Below are 21,349 nucleotides of genomic sequence, written 5' to 3' on the forward strand. Positions count from 1 at the left end.
GGTAACGAGGTTGAACTAGGTATGGAGATAACCTCGGACAAGTAAAGTATCGCGTGACAAAGGAAATCAGTGTCGTATGTAAATGGTTCAATCGATCACTAAGTTATCGTTGAATGTGTGGGAGCCATTATGGATCTCCAGATCCCGCTATTTGTTATTGGTCGGAGAGGAGTCTCGACCATGTCTGCATAGTTCACGAACCGTAGGGTGACACACTTAAGGTTTGATGTCGTTTTAAGTAGATATGGAATATGGAATGGAGTTTGAATGTTGTTCGGAGTCTCGGATGGGATCCAGGACATCACGAGGAGTTCCGGAATGGTCCGGAGAATAAGATTCATATATTGGAAGTCACTTTCCAAGTTTGGAAATGATACGGTGCATTTATGGAAGGCGCTAGAATGTTCTAGAACCTTCCGGAAGAAATCACCATGGAAGGTGGAGTCCCGGTTGGACTCCACCAACCCTAGCCGACCACCCTAAGGGGAAGGTGGAGTCCATGGTGGACTCCACCACCCTGGCCGGCCATGAGGGAAGGAAAGGGAGGAGTCCCTATCCCCCTAGGTTTCACCCTTTGGTAAGTTTTTGAGTTGGACTCTTATTCGAATCTTTGGGCTAACCCTTGGGGTTCCACCTATATAATGAGGGAGAGAGGGAGGGGGCCGGCCACCACTTGAGCCGCCCAAGGGCACCCAAGGCCGGCGCCCCAAGTGCCCCCTCTCCCCAAACCCTAGCTGCCCCCTCCTCCCGCTTCTCCCGTAGTGCTTAGGCGAAGCCCTGCCGGAGATCTCCACCACCACCGACACCACGCCGTCGTGCTTGTCGGGATTCCGAGGAGGATCTACTACATCCGCTGCCCGCTGGAACGGGGAGAAGGACGTCGTCATCAACACCGAACGTGTGACCGAGTACGGAGGTGATGCCCGACTGTGGCACCGTCAAGATCTTCTACGCGCTTTTTGAAAGCGGCAAGTGATCGACTACTTGATGTAGTCGATCACTTGCCGCTTTCAAAAAGCGCGTAGAAGGTGCCGGCCTTGGGTGCCCTTGGGCGGCTCAAGTGGTGGCCGGCCCCCTCCCTCTCTCCCTCATTATATAGGTGGAACCCCAAGGGTTAGCCCAAAGATTCGAATAAGAGTCCAACTCAAAATCTTACCAAAGGGTGAAACCTAGGGGGATAGGGACTCCTCCCTTTCCTTCCCTCATGGCCGGCCAGGGTGGTGGAGTCCACCATGGACTCCACCTTCCCCTTAGGGTGGTCGGCTAGGGTTGGTGGAGTCCAACCGGGACTCCACCTTCCATGGTGATTTCTTCCGAAAGGTTCTAGAACATTCTAGCCCCTTCCATAAATGCACCGTATCATTTCCAAACTTGGAAAGTGACTTCATATATATGAATCTTATTCTCCGGACCATTCCGGAACTCCTCGTGATGTCCTGGATCCCATCCGAGACTCCGAACAACATTCGAACTCCATTCCATATTTCATATCTACTTAAAACGACATCAAACATTAAGTGTGTCACCCTACGGTTCGTGAACTATGCAGACATGGTCGAGACTCCTCTCCGACCAATAACCAATAGCGGGATCTGGATATCCATAATGGCTCTCACACATTCGACGATAACTTAGTGATCGATTGAACCATTTACATACGACACTGATTCCCTTTGTCACGCGATACTTTACTTGTCCGAGGTTCGATCATCGGTATCTCCATACCTATTTCAACCTCGTTACCGACAAGTATTCTTTACTCGTACCGTGGTATGTCATCTCTTATGACCTAGTCACATGCTTGCAAGCTAATCAGATGACATTCCACCGAGAGGGCCCAGAGTATATCTATCCGTCATCGGGATGGACAAATCCCACTCTTGATCCATATGCCTCAACTCACACTTTCCAAATACTTAATCTCATCTTTATAACCATCCATTTACGCAATGGCGTTTGATGTAATCAAAGCATCCTTCCAGTGTATGTGATTTACATGATCTCATGGTCAAAGGACTAGGTAACTATGTATCGAAAGCTTATAGCAAATTGAATTTAATGACTTGATCTTATGCTACGCTCATTTGGGTGTGTGTCCATTATATCATTCATCCAATGACATAACCTTGTTATTAATAACATCCAATGTTCATGATCACGAAACCATGATCATCTATTAATCAACAAGCTAGTTATACAAGAGGCTTACTAGGGACTCCTTGTTGTTTACATAACACACATGTATCAATGTTTCGGTTAATACAATTATAGCATGGTATGCAAACATTTATCATAAACACAAAGCTATATTATAATAACCACTTTATTATTTCCTCTTGGGCATATCTCCAACAGCCTCTCCACGGCCGACCAGAGGGCGCAGCAGCGGCGCCCTCGTCATTCGCGACCAGCGGTCGTCTCCCTCGCGCGACCGCAAGAGGAAGACCTGAAAGAAGGAGGCCGCAGCGGCCGCCGCCACGTCCCAACTCTCTGAGGAGGAGGCCAAGCGTGCCGATGACACCGCGGTGGCGGAGGCGATCGCCAGGTCACTCAACGACCTCGTTCCCGCCGACAACGCTCTCCCCATGGACTGGGAGCGGCAGGAGGCGGAGCAGCAGAGGCGCCTGCTGGACTTGGCTACCGCGCGGCAACGCGCTGTCTGCACCGCCGCACTGACCGTCGCGCCCGTCCCCGTGCCGCTCATCAAGCTCAAGGAGAGCAGCGACGATGAGCTCTACCGGCCGACGCCTCCACGCGGCGACCCTGACCAGCGTTCAAGCCGTTGGTACGAGGCGCCACCGCCCGAGGATGCCGGCAACTCGAGCGACGACGACGATGGCGGCAACTACACGTCCTTCTACTGCCATTTCGGCATGTAGATCGCCGTTATTAAATTTAGTTTTTGTTTCCCTGTGGCCAAATTCAAATATATTACAAATTCGGCCTATATATGTACGAACTCGCCTATATATATTAAATATCTTTAAATTTCGTCTATGTTTGAACGAATTTCGTCTTGTTTTGTCTGAATTCACCCTTATTTGTAAAAAAAATTCATCCATCCTGGGCTCGTCACTGGAAAAATGGGTCTTCCCAGGCCAAATTTTACATCCATCCGGCGCTAAATAGCGTCGAATTTCGGCCTGGGAGCCCGCCTGCAGATGCTCTTATAGAATAATTTGAAGGGGAGGGTTGGGACATACTAACATGCGGGCATCCAAGTAAGTCTAGCTGATTAGTCGAAAAGTCTTCTACCTTTTGCTTATAAACGAACTATTGTGTGTGCAAGTCCTTTCCTATTTGCAAAAAGTTTCACCAATATATTAATAATCATCAACAACACTATGAAAAGTTCCAAAAATAATAACGATTACAAAAAATACTTTCGACCACCTAGCAACGACTGCACACACTGACACCAGCCTAATGTGCGTCGCGATCATCACCCCTGCATCACTGAGTCGGACAAAGCTTCTCGTAGTAGAGCTTATTGTACTAGATAGACAAAAAGTCATCGTGCTAAGATGAAAAAGTACCGGTGCACCAAAGCAGCAACCACCGTCAATGATGAAAACCAAAAATTGAAAGAGACGGATCTAGAACCACACAAACGAACACGAAAACGACCGGATACTAGGAGAGCCGCCAGAAAAACGAATTCACGCGCCCTCCGCCAACGCTAGTGGGAGAACATTATTCTAACCTCGGGGTTATTCATTTTCTCACCATTCCGAAGAAGACACAAAAAAAAAACTAAACAAGAAACAAGAACAATCCCACCAGTGAGAGGCTGGGGTCCTCTAGATGTCCAAGGCCAAAAAAACCATCGGAGGCGGGGTGGGCCATGGTGGCGCCATCGGAGGAGATGGAAACCCTAGTCACCTCGAGATTTGTTTTTCTTCTCTCTCCTCATGTACCAGTTAGGGGCGTCTCACAACATGGATTGTTTGGTTTAGCAATGTGCGTGGTAGTCTTTTTTTGCAATGTTCGTCATGGTTTATTTCCTTTTTTTGCGAAAATTTTGCCGATCTGTTAATAATCACCAATAACAATACAAATAGCCAAATAAATAATGGAAATTACAAATATTCCAGCCAATTGTCAATATCATTTTTGTGCTTAAAGATAAAGAAATAGAAGAGGTCTTATTTGAATTCTTGTGTTACGCCCAACTCGCACTCCGCACCCCACCAAGGTTGCCCATGAGTGCCATCTTCTCCACGAGCACTAGTAGAAAAAAGGCATTTCATCCCAATCCATTAGTCCCTAAATATTTTGGTCCGGAACTAATGTGGTCTTTAGTCTCGGTTCTGCTGGGGAACCGTGACTAAAGCTGCGGGCCCAACGGCCTCCATCGACAGCTGGTGTACGGCCGGACCTTTAGTTCCGGTTGGTCTGGCCAACCCGCGAATAAAGGTGCTCAGGCCTGTCCCGGGCCAACCGGGACTAAAGGCCCACCACTATAAATACTGCTTGCAGCACACTTCGCTTGTGTGTGAGCCACTTGGTGTTTCACTTCTATTCACAAGGGGTGGTGGGTTTGGCTTTTATCTTCTTATGCACAAGAGGTGTTCGATGAAATGCCCGAGAGCATGATGCCACTTGTGTTCACATAAAACAAACATGATATGAAGTGTCCGAGCCATACTTAAGTTTTCTCATTTATTTTTCCTCCTCGGTCGGCGTTAGCAACTTGAACCTTTCATGTGTCATTGCTAAATATGCATGTGTAGTTGATAGTTTAATTTCTATTATTTCTAGCTAGTTAGTTTAACAAATGCATGATGGTTAATTATATACTTTATATCATAATAATGCAGATGAATAGGTAATGGATGTACGGTGACCGACTCTGTGATGAATTCATGACGGGTTTGAATGATTTCCTCGCTGTGGCTAATGCGAACAAGCAGCGGGGATTTATTCTCTGTCCATGTGCTGCCTGTGATAATCAGAAAGGTTACTCTTCCTCAAGAACCGTTCATGTCCACCTACTTCGGCACGGTTTCATGCCAAGCTATAATTGTTTTACCAAACAAGGAGAAAGAGGGGTTAGAATGGAAGATAATGAAGAAGGGGATGATGACAACTATCCTGATCATTTCGGTGATACTTTTATGGAGGATGCTGAAGGAGAGGAAGCAGAAGAGGAAGATGAAGGGGAAGGTGAAGAAGAGGCACGTGATGAGCCCGCTGATGATCTTGGTCGAACCATTGCTGATGCACGAAGAGACCGCGAAACTGAAAAGGAGAAGAAGAATTTGGATCGCATGTTAGACCAAACAACTCGGACTTCACAGCATGTTACCACCATCCGGGCCGTCACCACAGCAACAACCCGAAGCACGCACCGGCTTGCGCCAAATAACCAATGGAGATGCACTTTTTAAGGGAGGCAACGGAGGTGAAATATGCATGGCTTGCGCCGCGACGGATCACCGTAGTCGACGACCATCACCTATCATCGGTGCTGCTTGGACCCTTGGATAAACCCACGATGGAATGATAAAACCCATGGAAGTGCGAGGTGCAAACTAGCCTAAGGTTCGACCTAGTGTCACACTTCAAGTCACCATAGTCCGCACTTACGGTGGGTTCCTCCTTCCTTTCTTCTCTTGAAACTATATATTTTAATCTGGTTTCATAGTTTTTTCCTTTAGTGCTCTCTGGATGTCTAGAGTTTTTTTTGTTGAACTTTTTAGGCTTGTTATCCTCTATTGTCCCCTACCATCTAAGAGCATCTTCAGTCACGTTCGTCAAACCGTCTCCCAAAAAGATTTGAAGCGCGCCGGACAAAAAAAATATTCCTAGCCGCGTCCTCCAAACTTGTTTTTTGTCCGACGCGGTTCGATACGGTGTCCGGTGCCCCGAGCCCGTCCCCACCCCACATGAGACGCTCCGGGCACGCCGGACACTACGAAAAGCGAGGCGGGGAGTGGCGGGGCCGATGCGTCAGCGGCACATTCAAGTTTGGACCTAACCGTCGCCTACCTCGCGGCGGAAGTTATTCGCACACAGTGACACACGACCGAAGCGTCGCAGCGTTGCCTTAATGGTGACGGAGGGGCAGGCGAGACGTCTCTTCGGTGCTGCGCAGCCTCCACACGTCGCCGGTGTTCGCATGTCACCGCGCGTTCCCGCGCTTTCTTCCCGCCGCTTCTCGCCCCTTCCCGCGCTTTCTTCCCAACACCGGCGTCTATAAAAGGCCCTCCGGCTCAATGGCAGCCACGACAGCCGCCGGCACCCCTTTCTCCGCCACAAGCACAGCCCTCGTCGCTCGAACAACATTGCGCAATGATGAACCGCCCTGGCGATGGCCAGTTCCCTCCACCGCCGTCTCCTCCACCACCACCTCCACCACCGGATTCGCAGTTCGGCATCAACGCCGCCGCCCAGGAAGATTCGCGGCAGCGCCGGGCGGAGCTTTGGCGTGCAGAGCGACAGCAGCGGCGGGAGGCAATCGAGCAGCGGGCCCGTCAGCAGCGTGAGGCGGCGGCGGCGTCAACAGCGGGAGACCCCGCAGCTGAGGAGAACGCGGCGTGGGAGGAGGAGGCGCTGGCGAACACCATTGCGGCGTTCGACGCCGCCACGACAGAAGAGGCACGGCGGTGCCGGACGGAGGAGATTGGCCAGCGGTGCTGTGATGAGCGTCGGTGCCAGCGCGAGGAGCGGGAGGCGCAGTACCGTGAATGGCGGGAGGCGATCGAGCGCCGGCGACAGGAGGCGATCGAGCGCCGGCGGCAGGAGGCGATCGAGCGCCGGCGGCAGGAGGCGATGGAGCGTCAGCAGCAGCTGGTGGCAACGGAGGCGGCCTGGGGGGCGCGGGCGGATGTGTTGGCGATGGAGGCCGACGCGTTGGTGGCGCGACTGGAGGCGCGAATGAAGGAGGAGGAGGAGGAGGACGAGGATGAGACAGAGGAGGAGGAGGCGGAGCAGGAGGAGGAGGAGGACGACGACTTCGAGTGGTCCGACAACGACGGGCCGCACCCGGACGGGACGGCCGATCAGCAACGCGCGCTCGTCGAGTCCTTCGAGTCGGAGAAGAAGCTCCAGAGCGACGCCCGTGCCCGCGAAGAGGCGTAGATTCTCCGCGCCGTCGAGCTCTCCCTCCAGGCGGCGCAGCAGGGGAGGGTAGGCGACGACGCGCTGCTGGAACAGCAGCGTCTGCTCACCGCCCTACGCATGGAGAGGCGGCGCCTGGAGGATCTACGGTGGAGGGAGGCGACGACGGGGCAGGACCGTCGATCGCACCGTCGGGCGGTCAGTAGGCCAGGGTTTAGATGAAATCTAGCCGTTTTCATTCAAACTTTGTAATATATAATCAAATTTGAATGAAAACCTTTATTTTTGTGCGCTAATATTTATTGGTGAGGGCGTTTGGGGGACGCAACTGGGGAGCGACGTCCCCCAAACACTCAATCCGGTGCAATTTAGGGAACGGTTTGGAAGACGCGAGATTCTCTAATGTTCGTTCTTTGGTCTATCATCTGCCCCGATTACTAAACTACAAATATATGGTGTGTCATTCTTCTCTTGAAACTATACCTGCTCACATTTGTTTTCTGGTTTCTTAGGTTTTCTTTACTGCTCCCCGGATGTCTAGAATTTCTACCCGGTTTTAGCGTAAAACTTGTACCCAGTCGGAAAGAGGATTTGATCCGAATTCAAAGCTTCGGGCCACGATGATCTGGCCCATTCCTCTCACCAAACTCGTGGGTTCTCCAAGAGCGCGTCCGGAAGCAGCGATGGAGTCTCCATCCATGACTAAAATCCGTCGCTAAAAACCAGCCAACATAGCTACCTCGTCGTCACAATCAAGCGCGCGCCATCGCCATCGCCCTCTGCCAACACGCCCGAGACGTACCAATGGCCGCCGCCCGGTCGCGGTGGAGGCCCTTCACGGCCTCCTCCCCCTCGCCGCCTTCCTCCGCCTCCTCCTCGCCCTCCTCCTCCTTCACCGCCACCATGGACCCGCCGCCGGAGTTCCTCTGCCCCATCTCCGGCACGCTCATGGCCGACCCCGTCATCGTCCCGCCCGGCCGGACCATCGAGCGCGCATGCATCCAGGCCTGCGCCGCGCTCGCCTTCTACCCGCCCGCCGTCGCCGACCTCCCGTCCTCCCCGCTCGTGCTCATCCCCAACGTCGCCCTCCGCTCCGCCATCCTCAACTGGTGCGAGCGCCTCGGCCTTCCCCACCCTTCCCCGCTCTCCCTCGACACCGCCGGCGACATCGTCCGCCGCCTCATGCCGCCGCGCCAGGACCAGTCCAGGTCGCAGTCTCAGTACGGGCCGCCGCGCCAGGAGCAGCGGTCGTCGCAGTTCCAGTACGGTCCGCCGAGCCAGGAGGAGAGGTCGTCGCAGTTTCAGTACGGTCCGCCGAGCCAGGAGGAGAGGCCGCAGTCGAACTACGGGCGGCCACCACAGCCCGCCTCCGTCCGGACAAGAAACCGCTCTGTCTCAGGCGAGGACTTCCCGCAGGAGCCCAAGCAGAGGAGCGGTTCCGTGGAGGAGGAGATCATGGCCGTGCTCGGCGCGACGGACACCAGCCCAACTGAGCAGAGGGAGGCGATGGCGTCGCTGCGGCAGGCGACGCGGGAGACCAGGGAGGTGCGGCTGCAGCTCTGCACGCCGCGGCTGCTCGCGGCGCTCCGGCCGATGCTACTGTCCGGGGACGCCGGCATCCAGGCCAACGCGGCGGCGGCCATGGTGAACCTGTCGCTCGAGGCGGAGAACAAGGTGCGGATCGTGCGGTCCGGGGCGGTGTCGCCGCTCGTGGACGTGCTCCGGGCCGGCCACCCGGAGGCGCGGGACCACGCGGCCGGCGCGATCTACAGCCTCGCGGTGGAGGACGAGAACCGCGCGGCCATCGGCGTGCTCGGCGCGATCCCGCCGCTGCTGGAGCTCTTCGCGAGCGGCGGCGCGGGCCACCGCGCGCGGCGGGAGGCCGGCATGGCGCTGTACCACGTCTCCCTCGCCGGGATGAACCGGTCCAAGATCGCGCGCACGCCGGGGGTCGTGCGGACGCTGCTGGCCACGGCGGAGGCGCGGGGCCGCGGGAGCGCCGAGGCGGACGCGGACGCCGCCGCGCTGCGGAAGCTGTCGCTGATGATCCTCGCGAACCTGGCCGGGTGCCCGGAAGGTCGGGCCGCGCTGATGGACGGCGGCGCGGTGGCGGCCGTGGTCGGGGTCATGCGCAGCGGCGCCGCGGCGCCGGGGAGCTCGGAGGAGGAGTACTGCATATCGGCGCTGTACGGGATGAGCAAGGGCAGCCTGAGGTTCCGCGGGCTCGCGCGCGCGGCCGGCGTCGAGGAGGCGCTGGCGCCGGTGACGGAGTGCGACGGCGGCGGGGTCGGGAGGGACATGGCGCGGCGCACGCTCCGGGCAATGCGCGGGGAGGACGACGAGATGCCGTTCACGGCGTCGGGGATACTGGGGAGCCAGTGGGGCGACGCGAGCATCGTGTCGGAGGGGCTCGTCTCGCTCCGGCGGCCGCCGCACCAACGGGGAGGCAACCACGGCGGGACGTCCGGGTCAAACACCACCCAGTTCTGACAAAGTCAAAAGTCTTCTCCTTGCGCGCGCGCGCACGCCTCTTGTTTATTCCAGTGTTTGGAGCAGCTGCTATTCCTTCCCCATTAGCCCATACAGTTGGAACTTCTGGTGTTCGTGGAGCTGCTTAGCTGAATTCTTTTGTTCCAATTCAAGTGTAATTTTATTGGATCTACTATGTAGGTGTTCATGTTGTGTAAATGTATTTGTGATTAAAGAAGAAACAACGGTACATTTGTCACATTGGCTTTTGCATCACTCATCGTTGCTCTTTACGCTTGTTGATGCCTATCTTGCTTCTGAGATCACATTTTATATATCATCCCCAAGTTGACTCTTTATGACCTGATGATTTCATCTGCTTTTCAGGAACACAAATAGTGATTGAACGTTTTGCTGACCAATCTCATGTGTTTAAAGGAACAAATAGTGAAGAGAGACTCACTTTGGCACTGAACTTACACCAAAACTCTGGGCAAACAAAATTCACAGATGCAACTCATTTATTCAGTTTTCTTCAAGTTTTTTTTCGAAGGGCAGCTCTCTTCAAGTTCTTTACACAACTTTTTTAAACGATAAAAACATGTTTCAAACACATCATGGTGCTGGAGAAAATCAAGCATATAATAAGCAAATCCTCATCGCATTACCACAAAACACAGTATAGAAATCGGTCAAATTGCCACAGGTCAACTACAGGTAATTAATTTATTCAATACAACGCGGCTCGAACAGTTCAACACGATGTCGCGTGATACAAGGAACAGAACCAAGACTTCGTGTAAGGGCATCTCCAACGCGGGGACGCAAAACGCAAAACGGACAGCCCGCGCGTCCGTTTGGGTAAAAACATGACCCAACGCGCAGACCCAAATGCAAAACGGACAGCCCGCGCGGTCCGCCACGACCCAAAGCCGGACCAAATTTGGGAGTAATTTGGGGCGAGCCGGACGCGTGCGGACGTCTCTGGTCGTCCGCGCGTGTCCTCCCAAACCCCACATGGCAGCCACACTAGTTAATCCATCCAAACTCACACAGCCTTCTCTCTCCTCTGTTCTTCTCTTTCTTTTCTCGCCATGGATGTTGGCTTCGCTCCCCACCGGAATAGGGCTCGCCGGCCAACCACCGCCGTCGAGCTCGCGTGGAGGCTCCCCGCTAAACACAACCCCTTTTTTTTCGTTCATGCCGGAGGTCGCCGCGGCCAAAGCGGAGCACATCGAGCCCGGCCGTGCCGCCGCCCGCGTTGAGGCGAGGCCGCATCGCCGCCCGCGCCGCGCCGGAGCCAGGCCGCCACGCGCCTCCACGCCGCCGCGAGCACCCGGCCGCCACGCGCCTCCACGCCGCCGCGGCGCCGGCCGCGCGAGCACGGGCCGTCACGAGCCACCGCGGGCGCCGGCCGCGCTAGCACCGCACGCCGAGCGCGTCGCGAGCCACGCCGCCGCGCGCCTTCACTACGCTTTGGTTGAGCTGTCTTGTGGCCGCACGCCGGGCGCCGGCCGCGCGAGCACCCGCACGCCGGGCACGTCGCGAGCCACACCGCCCCGCGCCTCCACGCCGCTGTGGTCGAGCCGTGCCGTGGCCGAGCCGTGCTCGGACAACGTCCCCGCTCGCGGCAAAGCACCAAGCTCTAGCAGCCAGCAGCCGCGCGCGTAGGCGGCGGCAGCCCGGACATGCACGCACGAATCGGCACGAATCGGCGCCGACAACAGGGGGATCAGCTGCGCCTAGACTACTTCTTCGTCAACGACCTCAACAAGGAGCAGCGGCAGCGCCCGCAGCGGCGGACGGGGCCGTGCCCGCGTCGAGCTTGGGCGACGGACGGGCGTGGGCGGAGCTCGCCGCGCGGGGGCCGGGCCGCGCCGCACCTCGGGCCGCCTCTGCAGGGGCCGAGGCCGCGCCAAGGAGGCCGCCCAGCCTGCCGTGGGAGCGGCCGTGACGGGAGGTCGGCGGCGAGGAACGGGGCCGCGCCGCGGAGAACGGGGCGCGCGCCGCGTGGCGAGAGGGAGCGGATGGCGGAGGTCCCCGGCCGCGCGGGGCTCGCCTCGCCATGGTCGCGCCGTCGCCGGGCTCGCCACGCACGCCCTGCCCTCGCCGGCCTCGCCTAGCCGCGCCACGCCCACGCCGTCGCCGGCCGCGCCACGCCCACGCCGTCGCCGGCCGCGCCGCGCCCACGCCGCGTTGCCCGGCCTCCGCCTCTGTTTGGTCTACTTTTCAGTTTGGGTCGTATGTGCGTTGGGGATTAAAAATGTAGCCGGACGTGTGTGGGTGTCCGGGTGACATCCGCGTGTCCGCGCGACGACCCAAACGACCCGAAAGGGACGTCCGTTTGGGTCGCGCGGTTGGAGATGCCCTAAACCACAGCTTTGATAAGTGGTGTGCTACTATTCTAGTACAGTAATATACTCCGTACGAACCAATGTCACATTCCATGCTTTTGTCAGCAAAAAGGAGCATTTTCTAGGCGACCGAAAATGGGGCATTATTACCTCACAGATATCCATTTTATTACCACCAATACACCGTGTGTAACCGCTTCCCTTTTACATTTCAATCACGCCTGCTAGAACAACGCTTCCGAACCACCAGCAACCTGCTGCTTGCTTGGCCGTGCGAAAATATGGAAGAAAGACGCCAGGAGCAACAGCTTGGGTAGGAGCAGCAACTGCGCCAGACTAAACATCTACTCCGTAATACACAATCAGGGGAAACAACGGCAACAACTAGCCTCAGTCAACGGCTGCATCTACATACACGATTACAATAATTCAGATAAAAAAAATCCAAGATAAAATGCTTGGATTTCAAACACATTGCTCCTTCCCTCCTTCCTTAGTACTCATTCAGAAGAAAGATCAACTTGGTATATCTATATGTGTATGCCCACTTCCTGTCCAAAGCTGACAACAACTAGGAAGAATTTGAAGCAGTAAATACACAGGAAACTCTACAACACATATTTGAATGGGATGATTGGTTTCCTCAAAGCCCATCTACTCTATTACAAGGGGCATTGCCTTCACAATTCGGGGCATCCGTCCATTGCTTTAGCTTAACCAAAAATGAAGCATCCGGGGAGCTGACCCGCAACCATATGTGCTATCCAGCCTCTTTGTCTCTCCACCAGAAATTCTTGATCTCATTTCCTCCTGTTCACCCTACACATATTCATCCAATGTCTCTATCTATCATCCTCTTTGTCTATCTACCATTGTAACCAAATAACAGCCAGCCATACTGTCAAAACAGCTGCCGCAGACGCCATCTCCCTAGCCCGCGAAGCTCCCGAGTACTGGAACCTATGAGACTGTTCTCTGTGTAGCCAATAAACCCAACGTTACTGTCATGTTACTCTACTATGGGTCCATCACCGTTCCTACCCACAAAGAGTAGAAGAAACGTATATATATACCTCTGTAGGCTCGAGAGTGCGCCGCAGAAGATAGTGTTGTCCGGAAGAGGGAGCCCCGTGTTGGCGCTGTGGTCTTCCTCCGGGTTCACCACACTTATGTACAGCTCCTGACCCAGGTACCAGTTGTCCAGGTTCTCCACCCGCAGGTTCCATATACCCGCGTTGTCCAGGAACACAAGCACAGCAGTCCAAGCGCCCGGGAATACCTACATTTGCCGTGCACAAACATTCCCAGTCAACCAACCAAACCCATGACAAAATAATCGATCAGAGTTAGTTTCTGTCAGTCATTGCAGTTCATCACTTACATGATTTTTCATATGACATTAAAATTGCTAACCCCAAAAGGGGTTGGTTGAGTGTCCTTAGCCATACCATATCTCAAATGATATGAACCAGCCTTTATTTAATCTAATCACTATACACAAGACACATTTTCTTCAGTCAGGCACACATAAACATCTTTGATGATAGCTATTGTCTGCCATTTCTGGGACTCTCCCAACAAATATTAGAGGACGCTCAAACACCACTGACAGAAACACAAAGTGCATATCTTATCCTCTGTGTTTTTCTCAGGTTACTAGTACTACTTATTTCCATGAATATCCTATCACACTGAAATATATGAAGTATAATTTCTTGGGTTTCAGCAGACCATACAAGTAGCCAACCATAAATAAAAAAGACATGAATTTCAGTACCTGGATTGTGGAGCGCGCAACACCATCCCATTTGTTATAGGTACCTCGGCTGTTTTCAGTCCACAATCCATAGTCCATCCTGAAAATGAGAAGGACCAACCAGAAGTAAGCAATGCAGACCTGGATGAAGCAGAGGGGAATTCAGGGTACTACGACAGAATTACCCAACGACGAAGAACGCATATCCATCCAAGTGGTAGCTCTGCACCGTGGTGGCGTTGTTCTGGAAGATAATCTCCATGAAGCCTTTGTATGTGCCATTTATAATGGACGTGTCGACTTTAGGTAGCCTGTTCATCGGATGATTAGGAAAATCCATTTTGTACACTCCAGGGACGTTAAATAGCTGCGCAAGAACCAACGGGGTGGACGGGGCAATGTAAGAGATCCCGTTTATGGTAGAGCGCAGTTGCCCGTCTATGAGCTCCGGCGGTCGGCTCTGCAGCAAGTACACATCGGTCACGGTAATGTCACCGTAGTGGAATGAGCCCTGCGGATTCGGGCGGGCACCGCTAGCGGTAACATTCCACCTGAAACAGTTCAGGATAAGAATGAGCATCATCATCCAACCAAATGAACACAAACCAAAATGTACTAGCTAGCGTAGAGGAAGGAACGAAGGCGTGCCTGATGGATCTTGCTTGGTTTATGGAGAATGCAGTGTCATACTGGTCATCCGGGGCATCAGGGAGGGGACCGGAGGCTGGACCCTGGGAGTTGGAGTAATGGAGAATGGCGACGCCGGTGAGCTTATCGACGGTGCTGGCATCGACGAATCGCGCGCTGGCGACGACGTAGTAGTCGATGCTGGCGTTCTGGTCCATGGTGACCAGGAAGGAGTAGGACTGGCCGACATGGATGTCCATGTTGGTGTAGTTCTGCTGGGAGGTGTAGGAGCCCTCGGTCTCGACGAGGAGCAGGCTGTGGCCCTGGATCCTGAAATTGAGGCTGGCGGAGGCGCCGACGTTGTGCACGCGCAGCCGGTAGGTCCTCCCGGGGTCGACATTGATCCGCTCGTAGACGATTCCGGGAGGGACGACGGAGTCGTTGTGGCGGTAGGGGCCGAGCCCGTTGATGAGCACGCCGTCGGGAGCTCCGAGGGGCGCGCCGGCGTCGAGGGACCTGCGGAGGTCGCGGTGGGACCTGGCGTACCAGTCGCCGATGAAGAGGGTGAGGTCGCCGCCGTCGGGGAAGGGGAAGGGGATGGGGATGACGGCCCTGTTGTTGACGACGATCCCGCCGTACCCGCCGGCGGCGCGGTGGAGCGGGGAGGCGGAGGGGGAGTAGAAGAAGCTGCCGACCTGGTCCTTGGCCTGGAAGGTGTAGGTCCAGTTCCAGCCGGGCGGGATGGGGCAGTTGGTCCCGAGCACGCCGTCCTGCCATGGCGTCCGGCGCTGCTGGAGGCCGTGGAAGGTGAGGAGGAGCGGCTCGTCGAGCGCGTTGCGGACGTTGACGACGACGTTCCAGTTGGTGGTGACGTTCAGCGGCGGGCCGGGGAACTGGCCGTTGATGGCGATGATCTTTTGGGCAACGCCGAGGGGCCGGGCTGTGAGGTAGGAGACCTCCCAGTCGAAGTAGGCGAAGGGGTCCCCCGCCCGCGTCGAGTAGCAGCCGGAGAGGAGGAAGAGGAGGAGGAGGAGCGCCATTGTTTTGTGCTGCCAGCTGAACTGAAGACTGAAGTGGAGCTGGAGTGGGAAGCAAAGCAAGAAAGCGGAAACAGAGGAGGAAAGGTAAAGTAGCCTGAAATTGGGGACAATTTGCTTTGCCTGCTTTGTGCCTTCAGACAAAGCCCAGCTCAGCCTGGCCCGGCCCTACAAAAACTAATGGCCTTCAAGGACGTTAACACAAAGCAGAAAATCATAGTCACCGTTGTCCCAAGAGAAATTTACTCCGTAAAAAAAACACGTTCAAGATCAGAATATGGGGCACAGTATTTGTATTACTTTCAGTTTTACATATACTGTACCATCGGACAACAACTAGCTTACGCAGCAACAGAAATGCACTTTTCAGGTCAAGCGATTCAACACTTTTGAATTACTATTTCTACCAGCATTCTCATTACATATTACAATTTAAAACTGCAGAAAAAAGCAGCCAGCTGAACCTTCTCTCATGTCGAAACTTTGAGTCGCCTCTTAAATCAGACTGTGGTTGGCTTCTGGTTGCCCATCCCAAACAAACTCTCAAACAATTTCGAAGCCATCGGGGGAACCGTCATAGGAACAGGGGCCATGAAATTAGCAAGCTTCTCGTGGACATTATACCTGGAAGAGAAACACGTAATAAAAGTCAAGACCAAATGCAGGGACGAAACATCAACTACTCCCAAAGTAAGTAGTATACCTTATCTTTCTGCTCTTTGAAGCCCGGCGATCAACAAGTTTTCTCTTCTTGTGCTGCTTCTTTCTTAGAGCATAAAATGCAGACTCTACAAGCATTGATTGCAGCATGGTTCATCAGTACAATTCATTCCAGGCACAAACAATACGTGCAGATGCAGAATAGTTGGATAAAATACCAACCAGATGCTCCATCACATGACTCGAGAAACTCCTTGAGAAGTTGATGGTAAAATTCAGAATCATCAACAAGTTCAGGATCACCTTCCACAGTCTTCCCCTGAATTACAACATGGGTGAAGATATTAGACTAAGAAGTGCACTGCCCATAGTGTCTAATTATATGAGTTCACCAGAACTAGTCTAATTTAATTAATGAGTGGAAATAGATAATCAAAGATACATGAATTTTTGCCTCAATGAAATAAATGAACTCAACACTAGACTACATAACAAACACAATTAATAATAGAACAAATGAGAGACAGGCAAGCTTGAAATAATTCCAAGTAAAGAATAGAGAATTACTCATACCTCCGCGGTAACAGCAGGCTCTGCTGCACTCTGCAAAGTGAACGGAAAGGCTCACAAATTAATCATTATAATTAGAAGTAGAAGCATGACTTGTGTACCTTCATAATAGATGCATCTAATCTAAAATACCTCTCCAAATACACCAACATCATATTTCCTCAAATACATCCTGTTAATCATCCTGCTTGGGTCTCTCATATAACCAGCAACTTGGTCACTTATGTTCTGTTCTCATACAACAGAAAGGAAGCAAAGGTTTTAGCCTTTTAGATCTAGGCTTGCTCCACAATTACAAAGTACTAGAAGTAGTTAAATACAACTTCAACCAACCTGATTAAATGCGTGCAACTTTCCTTTCAGTGCAGCAGCGCCAGTTGTGACCTGTGTTTTCCTCTGCCATTTATCTATCTCAGTATTTCTGAAAGGGGTTATCCTGGAAAAAATCATGATATCAATCCCTGGTTTGTTTTGTATATGTGTAGGAAGTCAAATTAAAAAAGCCCATGCTAAATACACACAATTGCAATCTGACAAATTCTAGAACTGACATAACAAGTTTCGTTTCCAATTTCTGCTTTTTGAACAGAAATGCATTTATGTTATTTTGTGTATCCCTTATTTTGTGGGTGCTAAGCTACAAATTTGCCAAAATGGTGTAACTAATTTCTTTTCATAGACGATGCTTGCCCGAATGCAGGTTGCCACATTTACCAACATTAATCAGGGAAATTAGCAACCCAGAAAAGATAGGGTCTTTTAAAGACGAAACCATAAAATACTGACAGAGCAAACCAAACAATTCACTAGCTCAAAGACATTTAAGAAACTACAATACTAAAAGACTAGGTAAGAGTTTAGATTATCAGTATTAAAGCACAACAAATTCAACGGACACGATGTGGTAAGCATACAAGTGTACAGCTGCACAGTGCTGATTAACAAAAATAAATAAAATTTGCGGCTATGCAAGAACACTGCAACATACTGAAGAATATATGCCACGGTACTTCATCACAGTTTCTATTATTGCAAAAGGTTACCTTGTCTGCACTTTCTGTACTTCCAGCCACTCGTCATTTTCTCCATTCGATTCAGGTACTTTATCTGCCATTAAGTCAAGATTAACAAACATTTAAAGGCCTCCTTCAAAATGAGAAAGAGTGGACAGTAGTAGTACCGTTCGGACCCTTTGCAGCCTGGTTCCTCTCCAGTAAAGCCTACAGTAAGTTGTAGAAAACATACATATTGCACAAAGTAAGAAAGCCTGGGAAATTAATATAAGGACTACTGTAGCGTTGCATAGACAGAGAAGCAAAGAGCAGGCAGCCAAACCTCCTGCAGCTCCAGCATGCAACCAAGAGTCTGTTTCGATGAATCCAGCAGCTCAGCATATGCTTCCTCTATCTCCTGATCATGACCACAGAATCTTGACTTGGTGGGATCCTGCAAGAACACAATTGCAACAATACATACATATCTGAATGATCCTGCATTCTTGAACAGTAACAGCAATTAAGACGAAGATGCGTGCATCGACTGAACAAAGACAGACCTTGGGAAGCTTGTTCGAAGTGGAAAACGCCTTTTGCAGCAAGAATCTCATCTCCAGGGTCTTGTCCCATAGGGCCTTCAGTTGAACAGAAATTGGAGGCAAATTAAGGTCAGCAGCTTGAAAGCTTAAAAACAGTGGAGGCGAACTGGTGAAGGGTAGCCATTGCACACGATCATGATGAGTCCATGTTATGTTGGCCAATATAGGAGATGTAGGAAAAGGACCTTTTGGTTCTTGACGGCCTGGCCTCTCGCGACGTCGTCGTCTCGGTGCTGCTTCAAGGTCTGAAGAATGCTTCTGCAGGTGGAAGAAAGATTCTGAAGTAAATTAGCCGTGCGAAGGTGAGACATGTAGAGGGCAGGTGGAAGCGCGAGATTACGTACTGTTGATTGGCCTGGAGGGCTTGGTACTCCTGCTCGAGCTCCCCCATCTCACCATCATTAGATTCCTCCTCGTCGTCGTCATCTTCCTCCTGCTCGCCATCGTCGGAATCTTGCTCGTCATCGGCGGCGCTCCTTGCGGAGAAGAAGCTGCCGTCCTCCTCGGGGTCGGAGTGGTCGTGGAGATGGAGGTCGGAGTCGCTTCCAGAGTCGGAAGAAGGCTCGGAGGGCGGCGGGGGAGGTGATGCCTTGCGGCGCTTGGATGCGAGTGGCGGCATCTCCTCCTCGTCGGTGGGTCGTCGGCGGCTAGAGGAGAGGAGCGAGAGGCGGCGGCGGGGTCGGCAGCGGAGGGGTGGGATACTGAGGAAGGCTTGGGAGATGCTGTCCACCGATCTGGTCGGTGTCGATGGTGCTGCCGCACACCCCGCGCGCCTCCCGGGTTACTAATTGGGCCGCAGCCCAACATCAGGTAAGCCGTTTTTTCTTTTTTCTTTTTTTTGTTTTTTTTTGTTTCTTTAAAATCTGAACATTTGTTAAAATTAAATATTTTTTAAATTAAAAAAATCACTTCTTAAAAATCTGAACTTTTTTAGATTTGAACATTTTAAAATTTGAACAAAAATGTATTTTTTTTCTATGAACAATTTCCGAATTTGAACATTTCTGAATTTGAACAAATTTTATATTTGAACAATTTTTGAATCTGAACGATTTTTATATTAGAACAACTTTCGAATTTGAACGGTTTTTCAAATTTGAACGGTTTTTGAATTTGAACGGTTTTCAAATTTGAATATTTTTAAATTTAAACATTTTCTCAATTTAAACAATTTTTAAAAATTAAAATTTTCGAATCTGAACAAATATAAACAAAACCGAAAACAGAAAAAAGAAAAAAGAAAAAAACAGAAAAGAAAAAAAGAAAAACGAAAAACGAACTGCTACAGCTAACAGACACAAATGGGCCTGGTTCATACCCGACCAGGGGGTGTGCGGTGGCCGGTAGCCACCGACCTGGTCGGTGTATAGGTTTTGCCGGAAGGCTTGGCCGGAAGAAGAGAGGCTTTGAGTAGGAGCTGGGCCTCAATGGAGAGTGAGACGGGCCTCAAGTGGGCCTCGGTGCCTTTAGGAGTATTTTTTTAACTAATGATAGCCCGCACGTTGCTGCGGCATATTTGATCCAAAACCTTTTTAAAGATGTATGCGCGATAAATAAAATGCTCTGTAAACAATTCGTTGTACCAAACATGTTGCTAAACTTTGGTAGAGATAAACTGAATCATCATTTAATAAATAGTGAATCATAGATAATCAATGACCTATTTGTCTCAAAAATGTCTCATAAAAATATTAAAATGTATTTATTTATAATGCTGGACTCAAATATGACACTACAGATGGAGGCGGACTTGCAAAATACACCACATTTTTGGTGTGATATCTTTCATACCAAATTGAGTAAAGGATGTTCAAATCGATCAAGTTGTCCGCTAAAATAGAAGGTCTGCATTAGATACAGTGGAATAGAAAACGGAAAACTACAGTAGAGAAGAGACAAAAATTACAAACTTGTCACGTGTGAACACCAATTTCTGAAACATGTAGCAATTCATTCATTCTGTTATCCAGCATTACTACAAAGCTCTGTATTGGTGAGTGAATTTTACGATCTTTGACAGTATTTGATTGCATCTCAAGTGTATCTTTTGAAAGAAATTAATCCGTATAATGTTTTGTTCTGCTCAGTCTAAAAATTCCAAAGAAGTACCCCATGCGAACAAAGCAGAGAATTACTCGTCTTGCCTGTCCATACTCGAAACTTCCGAGAACCTTAAAAGAGTTCTGCATCCTGGATCCACACAACACATATAATTAAACGCGGGTGGAAAACTAAGAATCCTGAGATGAACTTTCTTAGAAAATATCTAGGGAGGAGCATATATGCGCGGCAAACGATATAGCCATGTCTTTGGATAACATATATGTAACCTTTCCACATTGTTTAAACCTGCAATATTTTGGATAACGTGCAACCAAGCTGGGAAGAATGGTATATGAGTAGTAAAGTTGGATATGCATAAAGCATACGAATCGAGTTGAGTGGGTGTTTTTGGAAGCTATTGAAAGAGTACGTATGTGTATGGTAGGATCATACCAACTAGGATCGGCCTGGTATCATTACATGTAGTGTAGTTTACAGAGCACAACTTGTATACGGTTACAACAGGGACACGTGACAAACTATGAACAAATATAACGTTTATCGCCCTCTCTCAGTCTCAACTTCGGAGAGGTTGAGATTGCGCCTACATGCTGTAAACAATGGTAGTGGAAGCGTCTTGGTGAATATATCAGCTAACTGATCCTTGAAGAAGATGAATCTGATATCCAGTAGCTTCTTAGCAATCCGTTCTCGAACAAAGTGAAAATCAATCTCGATATGCTTAGTACGAGCATGAAACACCGGGTTGGCAGACAGATATGTGGCTCCAATATTATCACACCATAGAATAGGTGGACTCCTCTGAATTACTCCAAGTTCACCAAGGAGAGCTTGTACCCAAATCAACTCAGCAGTAGCATTAGCAAGTGCCTTGTACCCAGACTCTGTACTAGAACGAGAAACATTGGCATGTTTTCTGGCACTTCGGGACACTAAGTTTCCTCCATAAAAGATAGCAAATCCCTCGTAGATCAGCGGTCATCGGGATCACCCGCCCAATTAGCATCTGAGAAGGCTGACAGGAGCGGCGAAGTAGAGAAGGGGCGCAACAGCAACCCATGCAACAGAGTACCCTGTACATAGCGAAGGATGCGCTTGACCGCCAACCAATGAGAACACCGAGGAGCATGAAGAAACTAACACACTTTGTTGACTG

At 51.2% G+C, this 21,349-nt stretch overlaps 3 protein-coding genes across 3 annotated transcripts; 1 reads left to right on the forward strand and 2 right to left on the reverse strand.

The window, feature by feature from the left end:
• Positions 1 to 7,866: 7,866 nt before the first annotated feature.
• On the forward strand, positions 7,867 to 9,732 carry LOC124674624 (U-box domain-containing protein 39). The gene is made up of 2 exons (XM_047210671.1): positions 7,867 to 8,294; positions 8,394 to 9,732. The coding sequence occupies exons 1-2, from the start codon at positions 7,867 to 7,869 to the stop codon at positions 9,550 to 9,552; spliced, it is 1,587 nt and encodes a 528-aa protein (XP_047066627.1). The 3' UTR covers positions 9,553 to 9,732.
• Positions 9,733 to 12,392: 2,660 nt separating this feature from the next.
• LOC124674636 (monocopper oxidase-like protein SKU5) lies at positions 12,393 to 15,308 on the reverse strand. Its single transcript, XM_047210681.1, has 5 exons — positions 14,290 to 15,308; positions 13,827 to 14,192; positions 13,663 to 13,741; positions 12,959 to 13,164; positions 12,393 to 12,860 (listed from the first exon to the last, which is right to left on the reverse strand). The coding sequence occupies exons 1-5, from the start codon at positions 15,306 to 15,308 to the stop codon at positions 12,752 to 12,754; spliced, it is 1,779 nt and encodes a 592-aa protein (XP_047066637.1). The 3' UTR covers positions 12,393 to 12,751.
• A 260-nt stretch (positions 15,309 to 15,568) lies between these two features.
• LOC124685438 (protein AATF-like) lies at positions 15,569 to 18,801 on the reverse strand. Its single transcript, XM_047219790.1, has 12 exons — positions 18,474 to 18,801; positions 18,315 to 18,387; positions 18,091 to 18,165; positions 17,871 to 17,981; positions 17,716 to 17,755; positions 17,579 to 17,642; positions 16,869 to 16,971; positions 16,668 to 16,763; positions 16,539 to 16,568; positions 16,188 to 16,284; positions 16,009 to 16,093; positions 15,569 to 15,929 (listed from the first exon to the last, which is right to left on the reverse strand). The coding sequence occupies exons 1-12, from the start codon at positions 18,746 to 18,748 to the stop codon at positions 15,806 to 15,808; spliced, it is 1,173 nt and encodes a 390-aa protein (XP_047075746.1). The 5' UTR covers positions 18,749 to 18,801; the 3' UTR covers positions 15,569 to 15,805.
• Positions 18,802 to 21,349: the final 2,548 nt, after the last annotated feature.

Source organism: Lolium rigidum, chromosome 1 (assembly GCF_022539505.1).
Source record: "Lolium rigidum isolate FL_2022 chromosome 1, APGP_CSIRO_Lrig_0.1, whole genome shotgun sequence".
NCBI classification, from domain to species: domain Eukaryota; kingdom Viridiplantae; phylum Streptophyta; class Magnoliopsida; order Poales; family Poaceae; genus Lolium; species Lolium rigidum.